This window comes from Thunnus thynnus, chromosome 1, assembly GCF_963924715.1.
Source record: "Thunnus thynnus chromosome 1, fThuThy2.1, whole genome shotgun sequence".
In the NCBI taxonomy this organism is placed as follows: Eukaryota; Metazoa; Chordata; class Actinopteri; order Scombriformes; family Scombridae; genus Thunnus; species Thunnus thynnus.
In genome coordinates this window covers 34,726,418-34,746,419 of record NC_089517.1, presented here as the reverse complement: position 1 = coordinate 34,746,419, position 20,002 = coordinate 34,726,418, and the positions used below count along the sequence as shown (strand labels likewise).

Sequence of the window (20,002 nt, the reverse complement as noted above, 5' to 3'; positions counted from 1 at the left end):
TAATAGTCTCCTGATGGCATAGTGACAGCACATAGATGAAAGGTGGACATTTTGTCACTCACCAGGAAGTGGGAGCCACACAGTGAAGAGGTAGATCTGAGAGTTAGAGTAGAGCTCATGGAAACATGAAAAAAAACACACAGGTCTCTTTTCTTCTTATCTTTTCTTTCTTTCTTTCTTTCTTCCATAGACAGTCAGTAACACACATCAACACCACTGCCAGTTTCCAAAAGAAAGTAGCAATGTAGCAATAAGAATAACTTCAAAATAACACTGTTCACTACACTTTTTAGATTTGCAGCCTACATTCACCCTCAACTGGCAAAACACACACACATAGATGGATACTCATTATCGCATGCTTCCAACTCAGAGAATCAATACAAATGGGCCAGATTTTCTGCCTGGATAATGATATATTTAATGACCTCTCTCTCTCCTCCTTTGCTTTTTCCTGTCTGTCCATCACATGCATTGACTCAACACGCACATGAACATGCACTATTTCCCACATGCACACACAGGCAAAAAACAGCATGTCTACAGGGAAAGTAATGAATTTTATGTTCGTGAATTTTATCTTCCCAAGCCATCCCTGCTACATCTGTTTCCTCAAAGACATAACAGATGTGTTTGCTCATTCCCGCCCTCATGAGTGTGTGCATATAAATGCATTTGCACAGCCATGCACGTCTGTGCTCCTGCATGGATGACTCTGGAATTCAGTGTGTGCGTGCACGTGTGTGTCTGAGTGATACACTGAAGATTGTCCAGTACTGCTTTTTTTTTTGTTTGTTTTTTTTTTGTGGCAGCTGCAGTAGAGGGCGACAGAAGAAAAACTGACTGATTATTCTGCTGTTGCTGACAGTAAACACACACACACACACACACACACACACACACACACACACACACACACACACACACACGCAAAACCCCTCCCGATATAAACAACATAAACACATGCATATCAGATGCATGATGCATGAATGCACTTTATAACTACATCACTCTGTCCATACCAACACTCCACTTCTCAATTACTGAAAACACACGCACACACACATACACAGGCGCACACGCACACACACACATATACACACACAAGTGCAGGCTCAGGGCCTCCTGAGGGTGCTGGTGGGCATGGCTGATTGACCCTGCCTCACCAATCTGCCCAGCTCTCTGCCAGAAAATCAACCAATTAAAAGATGCAGGCGCCACAGCGGCACTGGGGGGGAAAAAGCGCTGGAATTGTGGGTAACGGCAGCTGCAGTGTTGAATTGGGAAGCAGCTGTGAGGAGTTGACCTGACAATGCAGGACAGTCGAGCTCTCTCTCTAAGCACTTTGGTTGTCTGTTTATATGCTTCACACACACATCAGCATACACTGACTTTGTATACATATAGAAATATTACTGTTGGTTTAATGAACGATGCCTTTGCCACAGATGACCTCTTATAAAAGCACACACACACACACACACACACACACACACGCACAGGTTTAAAATGGTCAATAAACTGTTTCCACAGTGTGACAAAGTGGGTGAGACAACATCATTTGTCCCGATTACACTTTGTCTTTGCATTTGTCATTTGTTTGTTTAGCTGGTATAACATCTATTTGTAGCATTGCTTTCACACACTATACAGGTTTTGTTTGTGTTTGTTGTGTTGTTTTGTTACATTTACATCTGCATTTCTGGTTTAATCCGGGGGGGGGGGGGGGGGTGGCTTTGGTGTTCTGCAAGCCATTGATTTCGAAGCTGGTAAAGCTTTCTGATTAATGATGACATTTTTATTGCAGTCAAGGGGTATTTTTTAATGTAATGGTGTAACATATATTTTATGTTGTAACCATCGTGTTAACCCTTTGAACTCTGCAATAAAAATGGTCGTTCTAGTCTAAATCTAGTTCAACACACTGTTGATTAGAAATCACAGTTTTCCTGTTTAAAACACCCCATTCGTGTTGAGAGAGAAATTCTTCTATAATTGATACTGGATGAAAACGCACATATGGTCTGTTGTTCACCCTCTGGATAGGAATAGGAACTTGTAGAGGATGTAGAGTACATTAGAACATGTGAGCAGAGCAGAGTTGGAGTGGAGCAGGGAGCAGAGCACCATTAATTTAACCTGAGCAAGAGCACACTTGAACCATTGACACATATAAGAATAGATACTTGAACTTGAACAGATGTCACTCAAACCTACTCCAGCTCACTCAAATTTGCTCTGTGCCACTCATGATGTTGCATTGCCCAAGCAGCACCCCTGCCCAGATAGCTAGCTATATATCTGGTATATTCCTTGGTATTTGGTATTAAATGTTCAGATCTCCACTTTGAACACCTGTTGTTATTTTATTAATTAAAGCAAGCAATTATTGTAAAGTTTTGCTGTTGCCATGATTCCTTCCTTTCCTATGTCCTAAATGCATAGAGGTGATAACCTAGTTAGCCTAATATTTTTCTGTTTTCCTTGATAAATTGTCCCTAATTAGGTTACAGTTTTTTCTTTAGACATCGGTACATTACACACGTTTGAGTATTTTTGTTGTATTCCTTGTTATTTAAATCTAAAATAGAGACTTTCCATAATTTGCAGATAATAATCCCTTAGTTGAATAACAGCTGCATTCCTTTAGGCTATTATCTTTTTCTGTGATGGTGAATAAATAGCATGAGCTGTCTAGATTATTGAAATAATCTGATTCAAAAAACTACACACATTTTTTTTTTTTTTTGGACAAAATTCATTAAGCAGGAGAGGCCTAATAAATAATTGCCACCACAAATGGCCAGACACTGGTGTTTCTATCACCTGTGAGCAATTGAAATTACCCACACAAATTGGTCCACCCTGCACAAATGTGCTGTCCCAAATACTGAGTCACAGTTGCGTATACGACATGTGATAGGCACGTAGACCAAACATACCCACTAACGAGACCCCACATGACTACAGCGTAGGCATATGTACAGCCCAACACTGCCCTTACGTTGACATGTTAATGCAAACGCCGAACTAGATGTTATGGTCCAATCCGTTTTTGATGCGACCTCACACCCTGCAAGCTGTTATTGGCTGGAAGCTACACACCCACTACCCAAAGGTTGTTGCTTAGAAGCATCTCAAACACAGCAAAATAATAAGAAAATAAGAAAATACAGGCAGAGACCAGAGACTCTGTAGATACATGCGCTTCTAGTAGTTCATAAGTGATGACTGAGAGGGATTATCTTTACATAGTCAATACATTGTTTTTTTTAGGAAAATCCTGCATAGTATAACTTTCAGGGGAGGGTTGTTGGTTTGAAAGAGAACAGAAATGAGAAGATGCTTGTGTTTATTTCATTTTTTGTTACACCGGTCAGAATAAATCTTTTTTTGTCATTCAACAAATCTCTGTGTCTGCATCCTAACACCTTCCTAGTCTCTACGGTCAGGCTTCCTCACACACAGAATTGTATTTTTCATTGTCTATTTTAAACCACTGCTGAATCACGTCAACATGTGCATCAAGACAACTCAACCAAAAAAAAAACACAGTTACTGTGAGTGGAGGATGTTAAATTTGTAGCCAGTTTATCTCTGACCATCACTCAGGTGGAAAGGGGTAATGAAAGAAAATCTTTCACCATACATGCGTGGTCCTGTAAAGTGTGGAGGTACATTATTTTTAGGTGTATATTAGGTATATCTTGACATGATAAAGCAGAGAAAACTAAAGAGTTTGGAGACAGAGGAGCACATCAGAAAAATGCAGCTTTCTCCAAGACCTGTGAAAAACATTATATTAGATGGTGGTTAAAATTGAACTATGGCTACAAATAATAATTATTTAATTTTCAAATAAATTCCAATTAATTTTTGATTAATTTATCTTTTTACTTTATTATTATTATCACTATTGCTTGAATGATTGCTTAGTCTAGCAAAAGTAAGAAACTGGTGAAAAATGCCCCTTACAATTTCCAAGACGCCCCAAATTGCCTCTGGGAAATTGCTTGTTTTGTCTGATGAACAATTCAAAAGCCAAACATATTCCATTTTCAGTCACATAAAACATATTGACATTTTTTGTTTGATAATGTCTTAAATTATGACTTGATTATCAAAATTGTTGTCAGTGCTGTTGATCAAGTATTTGATTAGTTAAGTCATCATGTGAACAGTAAATCGAACTCTTACCAGCTGACATAAATTACTTAATAGCAGAATGTGACAGTCTCCTCTGCAGCAAAAGTAAAAAAGTTGGCAACAGAACAAGTGGAGAAGCTCAAAATCTCAGAGCCTCCTTCAACCGTCTACATCTGAAAACCCAACTGTAAGCAGTGGCTCAGAAGAGTGGATGGTTTATATATATACCCAAAACGTCTGCAGACAAATCTGGTTGGATCATGCTGGCACTCTGAAGAACCTTACCAAGAAAGTGTTGGCCTAGATTGTTTGTCTTTAGTACAGAAAAAGGAGGCAGACCGATGCTGCTAAGAGCTAAGGTATCTCCTCCTATCACGATGTTGGAAGGTGGTCAGCCTCTCTTATCAGCAGGGGAGGAATCCAACAGGGGTGAAATAAGGAGCTTATAGCAGCTCTCATAACTCATCAAAACTAGCCTTGAGTTTCATTCATCCATTGTGTTTTATCTGTTAGACACAGAACAATTACATGAGAATCAAGAGTTTAGAACTTACATGTGTTGGGAGAACTCTGGTGCCTCATCATTGACGTTAGCCATCCGAATCCGTACCGTAGTTGTGCCGGTGCGAGGGACCTCCCCCTTGTCAATGGCCATCACTACAAACTCATACAGATGATTGGGCCTCTCATAGTCCAGAGGGCCAGCAGGAAAGATGGTCCCGTGGGAAGAAATTGTGAAGTCTGGACTCAGGGTGTAATAGGTCAACTCTGCATTCTCTTCAGAGTCACAGTCACTGGCTGACACTAAATATGAGAACATAAAGATGGAGAAAAAGAGGTTAGAGGGACTAAACATACACCGAGGCCCGATAGATCCCCAATTCATACAATTGACGCTGCAAAAGCCTGGATGTTTGTATTGATCGCTGCAAACTGATGAGTAGCCTATGTGAACATGTAAGTTACTCAGTCTCAAAACACAAGCGGAAAATTGGTTATGACAGACTTTAGGAGAAAAAAATAACATTACCACTTTTGTTCAACCTTCACAGGATGGGTGTCATCAATTAAAACCGGGCTAATTTTGGTGGAAATGTTCTGTAGACATCTAATTGTTGCTTCAACAGCATTTTGGTGACTGTGTTTTGACATGTAGCAGATTCTACAGAATCTCCTGCAAGATCTTGTGTTCAAGAAAATATCTGAAAAACAGATATTTGTTGCCAAAAACACTGATACGAACACAATGCCAGTCACTGTAATGTGTCTGTCAAACTGGATTGCTTCAATGAATAGTTTGACATTTTGGGAATGTTTTATTTGCTTTCTTGCTATGAGTTGTATGAGAAGATTGATACCACTCTCATACCTGACTGTTCAATATGAAATTCCAGTTTTCATTTTTGCAAGGTAAGTTTAATGGCTACTCATATTTACAGTTCAAAGATGAGAGAGGTATTGATCTATTCATCAAACTTTTAGCAAGACAGTGAATAAATGTATTTCCCAAGTTGTTGTACTATTTCTTTAAGAAATTATGTTTGAAATGACCTGCAACAGACTTACTTTTTCTTATCTTAATTTATTTGTATTAAGTTAACAGTTGCTACAAGAAACTACAACTTGTACTCATTTATTTTCTTCATTTTTCTTGTACTTGAGCAAAAAAAAAAAAAAAAAAAAAAACTCAATGTAAACACAGGATGTCACCACTATGAAACGAAAGTGAAGATGGAGATGGGATGGAAAAGATGCTCCCACTGACTTGCATGTTCAGTTCTACAACACAAGGGAAGCAAGTGTTATTTGCACAGCATGCATTCAAAAGAGTGTCATTTTGCAACATTTCTGTTTCTACATCACACATTGGGAATCCATGGAGACAGGACTCGCTCAGACTCAAATTGATTGCCTTGCTAAAACTGAAAAGACCACCAGGGATTTGAATAAGCATATTTTCCGCTAACAAGAACATTTCACCATCAAACTCTCAATTCTCCAATTCTCCTTACATTGCATTTGGCTCGTACACACACAATACACACACAGAAAAAAACAAAAACAAACACACACACACAAACATGCATGCACATGAATAATGTGCACACACACATACACACATAAACACAGTTAGTTGAAGCAAACACTGTTTGCTTCAACTAACAAACTGCTTCTTTATTGTTTTAACAATCAGAAAATAACGTTTTATTACTCCGATTCACAGCTTCTTTCCTGCCAGCGCCGCTCTCTCTCTCTTCATTCACTCTCTAGCTCACTTGACCACCGCACTCTCTCTCTCTCTCTCTTCCGTTGGGCCGGTGAGGAGGGGCCAACTTTGAATGTTGTGTATTGACAAACACCAACCGACAATTCCTGCATAGTATACTTTTAAACACTGGTGGACTTTGGCCTCTGGTTTTTCTTCATCCTGAACAACCTTCAAACTAAAGTAAAATCAATTACAATTTTGAAAAACATCTTCTGCTTACCCCCTCAAAGCTGCATGATGCAAATATGAAACACAACCTCTTAGTGCCCTAAATCACAAAGTCCAGCTATAACAGAGCCGCCAATTATTATAGACAAGAAGAAAATTAAGGTAAAAGAGGCTAAAAGGAAGTGACAAATAAGAATGTGACAATAAGGAAGCTTTCACACCTACAGTCTCTGTTTGGTTCAGTCGCTGGATGTTTATTTTAATTTAATACCATACATTTTAACCCATTTAATCAAGTAAGATAAAACATGTCTTCATTTAAGGAGTTTGAGCTGTTCAGCTTTAGGTGTACTCTGAACTGGTCAGGTAGAATTAATTGTATTTATTGTATCATGCAATTAAGGATTTTTGGTTTAAGGATGTCCAAAATTTAATGAGGAAAACAGTGATGTTTTTGGCACCTTGCATGAGTCATTTTCCACCTCACTAACTTTAAAAGCTAATGGTCTATGTTCAAATTTGAACATTGGAGACTCTGGGCAGGTTCTAGGATTAATATACTCTGTCAGATATAATAATGACCAGAGTCTGTTTATCGAACAATAAAAGATTTCTTATTTTCAGTACTATGAGTTTTATCTATCCTGACATGTTTTTCACTAAAGGTAGTCACAGTGGTAAAGATGATCCTCTACCACCCAAATGCACAAACGCACACACAGCAGGGTGAAACTTATTGCCTCCTGGTGCACCTGTTGATGGTAGCAAGCTGTGCTTTCCATCTCAAAGCTGCATGATGCAAATGTAAAATACACCTTCTTGTCTACACAGGGTGCATAGCGAAAGCAGCATGTTAGCAGAGCAGCAGCAACTTCAGTCCTCCGTCTGTGTCTACACAAGATGCGTTCAGGCACAGTATTGTGTGTAGGTCACTTGTGTTTTGGCAGCTCTCAGAGCCCAACATTCAATCACTGTGGTAACATGCATAAAACAGAAGAAAATAGAATATATGTGTTAAAAAAAGCTCTGGGTCACGGCCTGTGTAAACAGTGGTATTGGTAAAAAATAGAAGCATATCTGTTCCGTCAGATGCTTGTGAGACAGACAACTGAAAAACAGGACTGAAACGGGACAGTAATTCAGGTAAAGGAAACTAGAAAGAAGTGACAAATCAAAACACAACACTCAGGGTGTGCTTTCACACCTGACCTGTTTGGTTCAGCTCATTAGGGCTGGTGTGAAATCTGTCAATCAAATTGTGGTGCAGACTAAACAACCGGACTGAGACCACCTCAAAAGGAGGGTCTCAATCAGTGAGTTGCCTGTCAGTCTGAATGACTTCATGCTTACAGTTTTCGGTTCATAAGCCAGAATAAACACCAAACAGACCAGAACTGAAAGGCAACAATGTATACTTTTTTTCTTTGTTTCAGACCAAATGAAGCGAATTACAGGTTTGAAAGTACCTTAAAATGTGAACTAATCCTCACCAACACTGGATTTTTCACCTCTTTGCTTCTTTTTGGATAAACCATCTCTCAGTGGCCTGGCTGGCAAACATTAGCGTGCTCTGTACCCATTTACTTGTGTTATAGGGTTTCTGAGTTTATAGTTTATATTACTGCATGCAGTACCTACCAACTCTTGACAAAACAATGCTCAGCTATCTCTCAACCACACTGTTTGACTTGAAATAAGAATTCTTTCAAAATATCCTGATATCCTTGGTTTGAGCTAAAATGCAAACAGCCTGCAAAGTACAGGAGATGCTCAGGTCAGTGTGAAAGCTTATGGTATGTCAGTAAAATCCCAAAACTAAGCCTCAATCAAAGGTTTTTCAGATGCTAAGCAGGATTTTACCCAGAAGACAGGAGACAAAACACTATGTAATGTAATGTCAACACTGTAAGCGGGGTGCATGTGTCATCATTAAATTGCCATAAACATTGCTTTACAGGTGCAAAAACTTTGAGTTTGAGGTTTAATTCTCCCAAAGGCTTGTCAGATAGCTTCTGTATATGTATAATGTCACATTGCTTGCTTTTCAGCAGGAGAAATGTTGCAGCACGCAACATGAAAATGCATCAAATTAGGTGTGGAAATTGGCCATGTTTGTCCTGAATAGGACACACTTATTTAATCTTGCTCACTATGGTGCCTGTAATTCCTTTTATTTAGATTTATGTCAGCCTTGCAAGTTGGATAAAGCAAGTTGATACTCAGCTCCACAGGCCTAGTTACAAGGAATGACATTTTTCTGAATTGTTGCTGAAATGCAGCTGTTTTGCTGCTGCAAAGTGATGAACAACCTCTCATCCAATAGCAATGAGTACAGAATGAACTGCAGCCCTAGTCTCTGCCTGAAGTCCAATCCCATGCTGTGGCCAAACACATGTCACATATGAGTCAATATTTAATTTACTAAGTACAGATTTGTACTCTTCAGAGCACCATTTGAGCATTTATTTATTAGTAAATCCGTCTGTAATCTTGAATCAGCATTGTTGTGTTGGCATCATACATATAGGGGGAGGGATGGTGGGGCACAGTGCATTTCTGGCTGCTTCTGCCATGTCTTTCTGCCATATAATGATTTTGTACTGAAGATGGAAACTGCAGGAGCCTCAGATCTCTATGGAAGGCAAGATAATTGACTTGCTTGGTACACTGCAGTTTGTTTGTTTTTTTCAAACTTGGCAAAGTACACATTTGTCCACTCTCAGGATGGAACCAGTTATGGGATTACAAGCACATGATTTAACAAAACAATGCTGGATGCCTATTTCTCCCTGCTTATTTAATTTAACACTGTATCTTTTTAACTAGTTTAATTGAGGGAGAAAAACAAGTCTTCATTTTAGGAGGTTGGGTTTAGCTTTAGGTGTACTCAGAACTGGATCGGCTAGAATAATTTCACCTATTGTATCATGAATTTAAGCATTTTTTTAAAGGAAATTTAATGAGGAAAACAGTGGTGTTTTTGGCAAAGATGCACCTTGGATGAGTAATTTTCCACCTCACTAATTTTAAAAGCTAATTGTCTGTGTTCAAATATGAAAATTGGAAACTCTGGAAAGGATGTTTATGGAATTTTTAATATTGTGAATTTTATCTACAAAAATTTCTACTATAGATTTCAACATTAAATCTGTTTTTCGATAAAGATAGTCACAGTAGTACGGAGAACCCTCCCCCCACCCAAACGCACTCACAGCGGGGTGAAGCTTCTCGCCTCCCTTGGTGCACCTGTTGATGGAAGCAAGCTGAGCGCCTGCTGCATCTCTTACACCATACACCTCTCTCCCTGACTCACTCATTTACTTTCTCGCTCACATTTATTAGCTTACTATTTACATCGTTAGCTCTGGTGTGCTATAATGATGCTTTAGCTTTTTTTTGGCCTATATATTCTTATGGTTTTAACCAACAGACCGACATTCCTCTAGGGAGGGCGATGGATGTCCATCTGTTGGTCAGTCCACCACTTTGGTCCAAACTCAACAGCTATTCAATGGATTGCCATGACATTTGGTGCTGACATGCATGGTCCCCAGGGGACGAATCCTACTGACTTTGTTGATCCTCTGACTTTTCCTCCAGCACCACCATGAAGTTGAGATTTGAGTGAAAAGTCTTTACAACTGTTGGATGGATTCTCATGAATTTTGGTACACACATTCATGTTCCCCTTAAGAAGAATTTGAACAACTTTGGTGATCCCCTGACTTTTCATCTAGTGCCATCATCGGTCAGAGTTCCATTTGTCCAGTGGTTTGGCTTATGATCAAATACCTGGCATTCCCAGCAACCTCAGCTGTACTTTGTGTTTAGTGCTAATTAGCAGTATGGGTGTGATAATAAATAATAGGCAATACATGGAAAATGCAACTAAAGAATCACCTTTGAAGTTCTTCTCTACACGTTACATGCTGAACTGTCTCTGTGTTATGGCTGTATAAATAGGTAGAGGTCTGTCTGCATGTTGGCGATGCACTCGGTTTTAGCCCAGCGCAGTCGTCTATGATCTGGGAGACCCGGTGTGGGGACCTCCTTCATAAGATAGTTTATTCATAAACACTTATTTTAACACTTTAATATTCCAAAATTTAAGCCTGATAAAGAGAAAAACTGGAATTTTATGCCTATTTCCATTTTTATTCAAATACAAATACAAAACAAATATAAATAATTTTGCTGCCTCGCAACTATAGATACAAATACAAATACTGGGCTCTCTGCACATCCCTAATTAGCAAATGTTGGCATACTATATCGCTAAACTAAAATTGATGAACATGGTAAACATTATACCTTAGCATTGTTATTGTGAGCATGTTAGTATGCTAACAACATGCTAACACAAGGAAATTTTTGCCTTGTGTTACTTGTGCGAGTTTGACCACTGGGCCATTTGAGTTTATCCGCCCCAAACAGTCAAAATATTTTACATTACATTAAATGTAAGCTAGCAATGGGAGGCACCAACCATGTCTGAGGGGGTGTGTCTGTGTGTTTGTGTTCAGTTCAACTGCTGAATGAACTCAGAACACACCGGGAATTCCAGTTCTTTGTTTTTCCCATCCAGTCTCTGTCCTTTTCCCCCCTCTTGTCTCTGTATGTTCATGAAGTGCATGCATAAAGTCCCAGTATAAATGCACATTTTTTGCTTGAGTTGAAACAACTTGCACAGATGCGTATTCATGTCAATATGTGTTGCCTGGGGCACCTTTGAGCCTAATTGCGTCTTTGCATTGACTTTGTATTTCACCGTGCCGCGCAAAAAATTTGTGAACACATTGTTAGTCTTGTTCAAATATACTGTGATGTACTGGTACATTTTTATATCCTCAGCATCTGCTCTCCAGTAACCTTTTAGTATCACAGTCTGTCATTGCTCATGTTCACCTTCTGTATAAACCAAAATAAGCAAAAGCAGCTGTAAGCCGGCATGCACTGTATATCCATGAACTCCAATAATATGTTTTTAATTTTAAGGCATTTATTGGTTCCTGTGTATCTTAACGGTGATGGCATATTCAACAGAATTTATGGTTTTTTTCAATGTGCCACTGTCTTGTGTAAGAAGGTCTATTCTAATCTTGTTTTAATTCTTAATTAGTCAATTTGAATCATATCAGATTGACATGGGGTTTGAAATCATTGTTTTTGTTTGTACTGAACTGATTTATTGCACGTAACCTGTCTTGATGCAGTATTCATCATGCTGTGTCCCATAGCTATTCACTGTGTGCTTTTTGTGGGCCTGGTGAGTGCACTCTGCTAATTGTTTCAGTTGGTTGGCACATGTTGATTTTTTCAGTGCTTGATTTATATACATGTCTTTGTCGCAAGTTAAAATCCTGTGGAGTGCTGTGACACAGCGTACCACCAAACACTTATCTCCTCTCACTCTCTCAAGTACAATATTGGAAAAGCACATTCCAATGAGCAACATCAGCAGAGTGAAAAGCTAGGGATTAGCATTCGGCCTATAGAGGGAAAAAAACAAACAAACAAATATTGTCACTATCAATATTTTTTTTTCAAATTCAAATTTGCCTTACTGGCTAATCTACTTTGGCTTTTAGTTTCTTCTCTCCAATGTTCCAAATAGGCTTCTTTACATTGTGTTCTACATTGGTTTACTCTGATTGTTGTTTGGAAAGCAGTGTTGGTGTGAGACTGATCAGGGTGTGTCTGAGATGGGGCATTTAGTCTCAGCACCAACTGACATAGGGGACTCTTTTCTGGGCTCAGCCTCTGGGTTTGGAAGGCTTTGGAATGGAGGGTGTCGAGGGGGCTGGATATAAAGTGATTAAAAAAATTCTACATGCATTTGATGGTGTTTTTCTGTGCACATGTAAAATGTATCTGCAGAATTTTACATATAAAGCTTCGGTTGGATGTTTGTCTCAACGGGTATAGCTATGATGACTGTGTGGACCCCATACTTCACTACCATACAGTGCAATGGGCTGGATGACACTATCAAATATTTGAAGCCAGATTTTAATTGGGATTTGGAAATTATGAAATTTTCATTTAATTGCATTGAGAGCCATGTTGAAACTCCCTGATGCTGTTATGGTTATACCAGCCTGTTCAATGCGGGTACACTGTACCTTTATTCCACCTCACTGAGTGGTATAAAAAGTATGGACACGGAGTGGGGGGGCAGAGTTGCTCCATCAATAAGCTGACTACGGAGGTAGTCACAGAGCCGGACATCTGTTTAAAAAGGACAGCTGGCACAGCGGGACAAGGAGCTGACACTGTTGTGTTACACATCATGCCTCTGAATCTGGAACACCGGGATGCTATGTCAAAGCACACATGGGGGTGGAATTTTGCCAGCTTGGTTTGGTTCAGCATAACAAAGTAAAGGTGGCTTAATGACGGATCTTCTTTATGGCTATAATGCAGGATCTCTGTATAAAAGAGCCTATTTATGGTAAACTGGTATTTGGTGTCCTGAGATCTGGGGCGTTTTTGAAATATCATGACAGTTTCCTTCATATTTACTGCCAGGGCCTAGTTCTGACAGTATTTTTCTACTATGTCCAGCTGTTTCTGTAGTCCTTATTCAATAGGAGACAGTAGAACAAGGTCATCCGCATAAAAAAGAGACTTCACCTCTCTATCTAAGAGAGAGAGACCAGGAGCAGCACATTGATCTAACTGAACAAGTTCATTTATATACACATTAAATAAAGTCGGACTTAAATTGCGACCAGAGAATTTTTCTCTGGGTGAAGAATTCAGTTTGTCTCCAGTTTTAACAGCACACCTATTTTCCAAACACATTGATTTCACCATGTCATACATTTTGCCCCCTACACAACAAGATAGAGAGTTTTTGCTCAGACACATTGAGCCTCATGCAAGAAGCACTCGTACAACAGATTCATTTTTAAAATACACATATGAGTGATTTAAGAACATTTGTGGCATTCATCAATTTTCTTGTACTTAGAATTTTCTCTTATGTACGAACGGTACAAGTGGTTCAGCCCTGTTGTATCTGTCACAAATAGATCATCTCTGCCTTTCTTCACGTTTCATGGGAGAAAGACTTGTTTGATTTAGAATTATAATGTCCTAATCTGAATTAATTTTGACTTTAAATATGATACCAAAATTAACACACAAAAAAAATATATAGGTAAAACAAACTTAATGCAAAATTTATATTCTCTCTACCATATTTTCATTATCATGACTGCCAGTTTACTGAAAGGTTTTTTAGATTTTATGATTTTTATTGGCATATTTTGGCAAAGCAACTTCTAGATTTAGTAGAAATAGTTGCTAGGAAACTTCTCTCACTCTGACAGCTGCCTCTATGTCTCTCTGCAGGTCTCTGCCCATGATCATGTTGTTGAGGCAAGAGCTGAGTTTTTTTTTTAATCCTGCCAACTACACTAAGAATGTGGCAAGAACAGTGAAGTTTTTAATAGTGTAAACTAAGCCACCTTGGGGAATCTCACTCCAAGGAAATTCTTGAATTGAACCACTTTGGGACCTAAAAAAAGAAAGGTCACACAGGCTTGAAAACACCTGACTGAGATGTGATTCCAGTCAACTGTGATTAAAACCACTGCAAACACACACACACACACTCACGCACACTCAACTGACCAAAAAGGCACACAAAAAAAAATAAAAATAAAGGAAAAACAACAACAATAATACACTAATAATAATAATAATAATTACACAAAATAATGAAACACAGGGCATACAAAAATAAATAAAATTTCAACTAAACTACCAACAAACAGGACTGTTGGGACTCAGTTAGGAGCAGGTTTGGTTATTAGCAACAAGTAATAATTATAAGAAGATGATAATTATTAGTTATTAAAATGACTATAAATCAATAAAATTATTAATCTGAATTAATAATTACAGGGCACCACCCTGAGGTCAGGGACCAATAACCAAAGAGTGGATGTAGTCTCAAAAAGGGTGTTCACTTGTGACTAATGTCACAACTGAGGAGTGTTAACATTTATAAGACGAACAGTTAAGGTTTAAATTCGAGCACTGACCCCATCACCAAGCTACTATCACAGTAGGTATGCAAACAATCACAGGAAACTTCTCTTTAAATGCACAATAAAGTTTATTAACTTCAGCAATATCAATTATAAATCAATAATGCCTCAATCAATAAATATCTATCATACAACTACACTGAGCAAGCAATCATAACAACAGCAGTTAACAGCAAAACAACATACAGCACTAGCAGAGATATGAGTGTGTGTGTATTTGTGAGTGTGTGCGGGTGTGTGTGAGAGAGGAAGGAGGATGAACAAGGTGGCGGACGTGAACCACGTGAGGTTACATCATGCGAGAGTTCCGGGCAACGATTTGACAAGAGGCTGTGATTAAATGGCAACCGCCAGTCAACATGTGATCACCAAAATCACTGTAAAATGAATGTTGACATGACTGGTTGCTCAATATCCATTTTTTTAGGTTAGTAGGGAAGAGAGGGTGAAGGCGCCAAAGAACAAGAGATCCCAGCGATCGTGAGGACAAAATGGTGCTTGCTTTTATTTCCATGGCAGGTGAGTGCTCTGAGATAACTTTTGTTATGATTTGGCGCTATATAAATAAAACTGAATTGAATTATTACCATGGCAAGACCTGTGCCACAGTAGAGGCCCACTGATCACAAGTAGGGGCAGCCACAGTATATTTGCTGAATACATTCATCATCATGAGGATGTTCTCTAGCCTATTCCTGGAGGGCTCCAACATGGTGAAATCTATGACCACGATCTCATGCCGCCTAAACACAAGCAAGTGGCCCATAAAACTATGTGGCATCCTTTGCAATTTGGCAACACTCACAGTCTTGGACCCACAGCTTTATGTCCAAAAACATTCCCAGTCAGTAACAGCACTGTTGCACCAATTCAGTGGTCTGCTTGATGCCTTGGTGGCCGTGTTCCTGGTGCAACTGTTACACTGTCTTCGAGTCCAGGCATGGGGCTTGCTGGAGGGGCACTGGGACTAGTGCGGCAGGTAGAGCTGCTCAACCAAGCTGTGACTTGACATGTACTGCCAGGAAAGCACATCCACGTTCGTATTGCTGCGACCAGATCGATACTGGATCTTGAAATCAAAAGCAGCACACTGGGCAGCCCATCGATGCTCTGTGGCCCCCAGTTTGGCTGAGTGCTAACTTAATGGATTGGTTGGTGAAGACCAAACACTTGTCCCCCAACAGATACTCCCTGAACTTCTCTGTCATTGCCCACTTGAGTGCCAGGAATTTCAACTTCATGGAACTATAGCTAGCCATGTTGTGTTCAGTGGGCCAGACCTCGGCTGGCATAAGCTATGGGCCTAGCACGCCCTCCATCTTCTGGGAAAGGACAGCCCAGAGCCCACTATGGCTCACGGAGATTTCCAAACTGAAGGGGTGTCAAAAGTCAGCAAAGGCCAGCACCGGGGAAGAGACCAACTTTGCCCTTAAGGCCTCAAAGCTCTGTTCACACTGATCATCACAACCCAGCATCCATCCTGACCTGGCGCCTGCAAGCTCCACCACCAATTTATGCAGAGGTCCGGCCAGCTTGGCAAACCCCTCTACAAAGCGCCTGTAATAGCTGGTGAACCCTGATATGCCCCAGATAGCTGACCTCTTGCTGGAAGAAAGCACTTTTCTAGTTTAGCTTTCAGGCACTCCTCTTGGAGCCGACAAAGAACAAATTCTTGTTGCTGCAGGTGTTGGGAGACTGAAGAAGAGAACACAATTATGTCATCCAGATAAAGAAGCAGTGACTGACACTGCTGACCCCCAAACACCCTCTGCATGAAGCTCTGCAAGGTGCTTGGGGCATTACACAACCCAAAGGGCATGTGGTTCCATTTGAAAAAAAACAAATGCATGCAAAAGGCTGTTTTGGGCTTGTTGTGCTTGGAAACAGAGACCTGGTTGTACCTGCTGGTCAGATCCAGATCCAAACCAGCGGACCCCAGAAAGGGCATTGAGGCTCTCCTCAAAATGAAGTAGGGGGAACGCGTCCTTCCTTGTCTTGCTATTAAGCATGCAGTAGTCCATGCACATGCATAGACTTCTGTCCTTTTTTCTGATCAAGACAATGGGGGAGGCATAGGGACTACTGCTCTCCCTCATCACCTGAGCCTCAAGAAGCTGATTGATGTGAGCCCTCACCTCCTCATACTCAGATGGGGGGATGTGCCTGTACCTCTGACGAACTGGAACATTGTCATGTTGTCATGGATGTCGTGCGAGATGAGATTTGTACAAGAGAAAAACCTAATCTGCCACATTGTGTTGCAGCTGACAGTGTAACATCACCTGTACACTATAATATTCTCCTCTAATATCTCTGTGACTGTTACATGACCACCTCCAGTCATGGAGCACTTTACTTTAGAAATATGTTTTTTAGCATCTAACCTCTCATCAAATCATTCCCCCTTTATTTCTGTCACAGCACAGCGCTGTTCTGATGACATGTGAGCTGTATTAATTGTTTCAGATCTAAATTTGTTATGTGTTTGTCTTCTGATTTCTGAAAGCAGGACTTGAAGTTGCGCACTGTTTTTACTCTTTGAAAACTTTTTTGAATGAAACTCGCCCACAAACGGAGCAGAACATGGAGCCTTATATGGCAGTTTTAGGGGTGTGGATTATACTGATGATCACATCTCACTGATGCACACCTCCCCATGAACAGGTGACATTCATCAGGCTGAAACGAGTGATTTACAACAAGTTCAGGCAGTTAAAAGAGTGTTGAATCCCACATAGGATTTTCTCATTTTCCTCTTATTACTTTGTGCGAGAACAAATATAAGAGAAAAATAGGAAAACATTCATGCATGAGGACCTCTGCCTGTACAATGTAGTGTTTTTAATTTGTGAAATCATGTCATTTTTTATAGGCAGTGCATTTGCATTCTTATGAGACTGGAACCACAACCATCACATATTTTATGATTATTTTTATGGCAACACCAAATTAATTTTCCTATTAAAGGTAAGCTACAAAAAATGTAACCAAAATGACATCACAATTTCAGCTCAAATTCAGCAAAGATGATTGAGACTCTCAATAAATGTTATTCAAATCTCTAATCATTTACATAATCTCGTGTTCATTTTTACTCAACTAAATATCATTTTCGATGTAAAGACAGTATGACTATTTTCTCAGGATGCAAGGTGATTTCATAGGTCTTAGCCGTTCTGAAATTTAGTGCAACACACAGTGTGTGTTAGTAAACTATGTGTGTCCCATCATCAAATTGCCTGTTTGAGTAATAGTGTTAATTATAGTGATGATGATGATTGCAAAGATCAAAACAGTATCAGCAAGAACACTGCACAAGTGCAAAAACAACAAAGCTTTGTGATCTGAATCCAACTCAAAAGTTTTCCGCCTGCAGTCAAAGCTAATGAGCACTTCCAAAGAGGTGTCATAACTGCAGTCATTAATAATTTACTACTGCATTAGCAGTGTTTTATTTCTCTGCATTTTGTACTTGTCAATACTCATTTGCAGCTCTGTTGGTGTTTCCATTTTTGAGTACAGAAAGTAAACCTGTTTATTAAATTACCTGTTTATTTATTAAAACATCACTTTGTTTTGAACTATAAACCCAATGAGACTCATGCATGAATGTTTTTTCTAAATTTTTCTCTTATTTATTCTTGCTCAAAACAATAACAGGAAAATAAGAAAATCCTATGTGGGATTCAGGAAAACTGTCTCAACTGCCTGAACCTGTCATAAATCGCCTGTTTCAGCCTGACGAATCTGTTCACCTGTTCATGAGGAGGTCCACGTTTGTGAGAGGTGGTCATTGGAATAATCCACGCCCCTAAAATTGCCATATAAGGCTCCATGTCTTGCTCTGTTTGTGAGCGAGTTTCATTCACAAAACTTCCCAAAGAGTAAAAACACTGGGTAATTTCAAGTCCAGCGGCCTGTACTACAACTCAAGTTAAAAATACCCAGGTTATCTTTTTGTTAGCTGGCTTCACTGAGCCTAACATTGGCCGTCCAGATAACCAGTACTACAAAGCTGGCTATCAACTAGCTCAGTCAAATATGAGTTTTCCTATCCAGCTACGAGCGCATTCATGTGAAAGAGGCGGGCTTGTTAATTATGAGCGACATCATCAGAACCATAATGAAGTACTTCATATGATATCACATGAAACGGTGATACGAGGTACCTGCGGAAAACTTCTGTTTTAGGGACAACAAAAAGTCATATTCAGTGAAGTGAAATGTAAACAATAGCCTGTAATCATACAACAGAATAAGAATATGTAGAAACACAAGAAATAATTTCCATATATTAAAAGTAGACCAAGGCTTAAAATACATGTAGGAATTGTTGTATATGCCCTAACTATAGAGTGAATATTTTTTGCTATTCAGTTGAATGATGAAGAAAACATTCTGAATATGTCACATTAAAAATAAAACAAAACAAAAAAAAATCTAACACAACACCAACAACAACAAAAACTTAAAAGTAATGCCAGATTGTTTCTGCTACCAAAGCAAAGTGTGGAAAAGAAGTTAATGACTGATGAGGACAATCTTTTTGACTAATATTATAATCTTTCATTTTTATTTCCAGTTATCATCACACAGTTGTCTCATGTTACTCTGAGATGCAGTGATGGAATCAGAGTGTAAAATCATCCACACTGTCAGCTATCACTCCCTATCACTCCACAGATAAAATACACTTTGCACAATTAAAATGCAGCTAAAATCATAATTATGTGTTTAGTGTGGTAAACGATCTCTCCGTTTGTTAGAAGCTCTGTTTTAAAACCAGAGTGAAAATAAAAAGTCTGGAACGATAAAATGTTTCTACTGACCAATAAAAATATATATTGCGCTTTTTTTACTTGTCACTTTATTGTAAACTCGGGACTTTTGTCCATGTCGGGATCCTGTAGCAATGATGACTCTTTTTTTCTAGTGATCAGATTGGTCAGTGGTCAGGGTGTTGACAGGTTGTGATCCGATCCTGTTCAACTTAAGATATCATGGCGATGTACCCCAGTAAGAAGTGAACCACACAAATCCTGCTTCGTAGAATAGACCTCTGCTTTCAGAAATCAGAAGACAAACTCAACAAATTTAGGATTGACAGTAGAAGACCCATAACAATTAGAAAATATGAATCCAGCTAACATGTCATCAGAGCAGCTCTGTGCTGTGACAGAAATAAAGAGCAAATGATTTGACATGAAGTTAGATGCTAAAAAACATCTTTCTAGAGCAAAGTGCTCTGTGATGAGAGGCGGTCATGTGACAGTCACAGAGCTATTAGAGGAGAATATTATAGTCTACAGGTGATGTTACATTGTCGGCTGCAACGTAAGAGGATACTGGACAGAGATCTGCA

The 20,002-nt window shown here is 39.3% G+C and overlaps 1 protein-coding gene across 1 annotated transcript in view; it reads right to left on the bottom strand.

Moving 5' to 3' along the window:
• Nucleotides 1–20,002, bottom strand: part of LOC137187452 (neural-cadherin-like) — a 265,262-nt gene that overhangs the window by 214,809 nt on the left and 30,451 nt on the right. Inside the window, exon 5 of the mRNA XM_067596339.1 lies at nt 4,701–4,950. Coding sequence (XP_067452440.1) covers nt 4,701–4,950 — 250 coding nt within the window. The remainder of the gene's footprint in view (nt 1–4,700; nt 4,951–20,002) is intronic.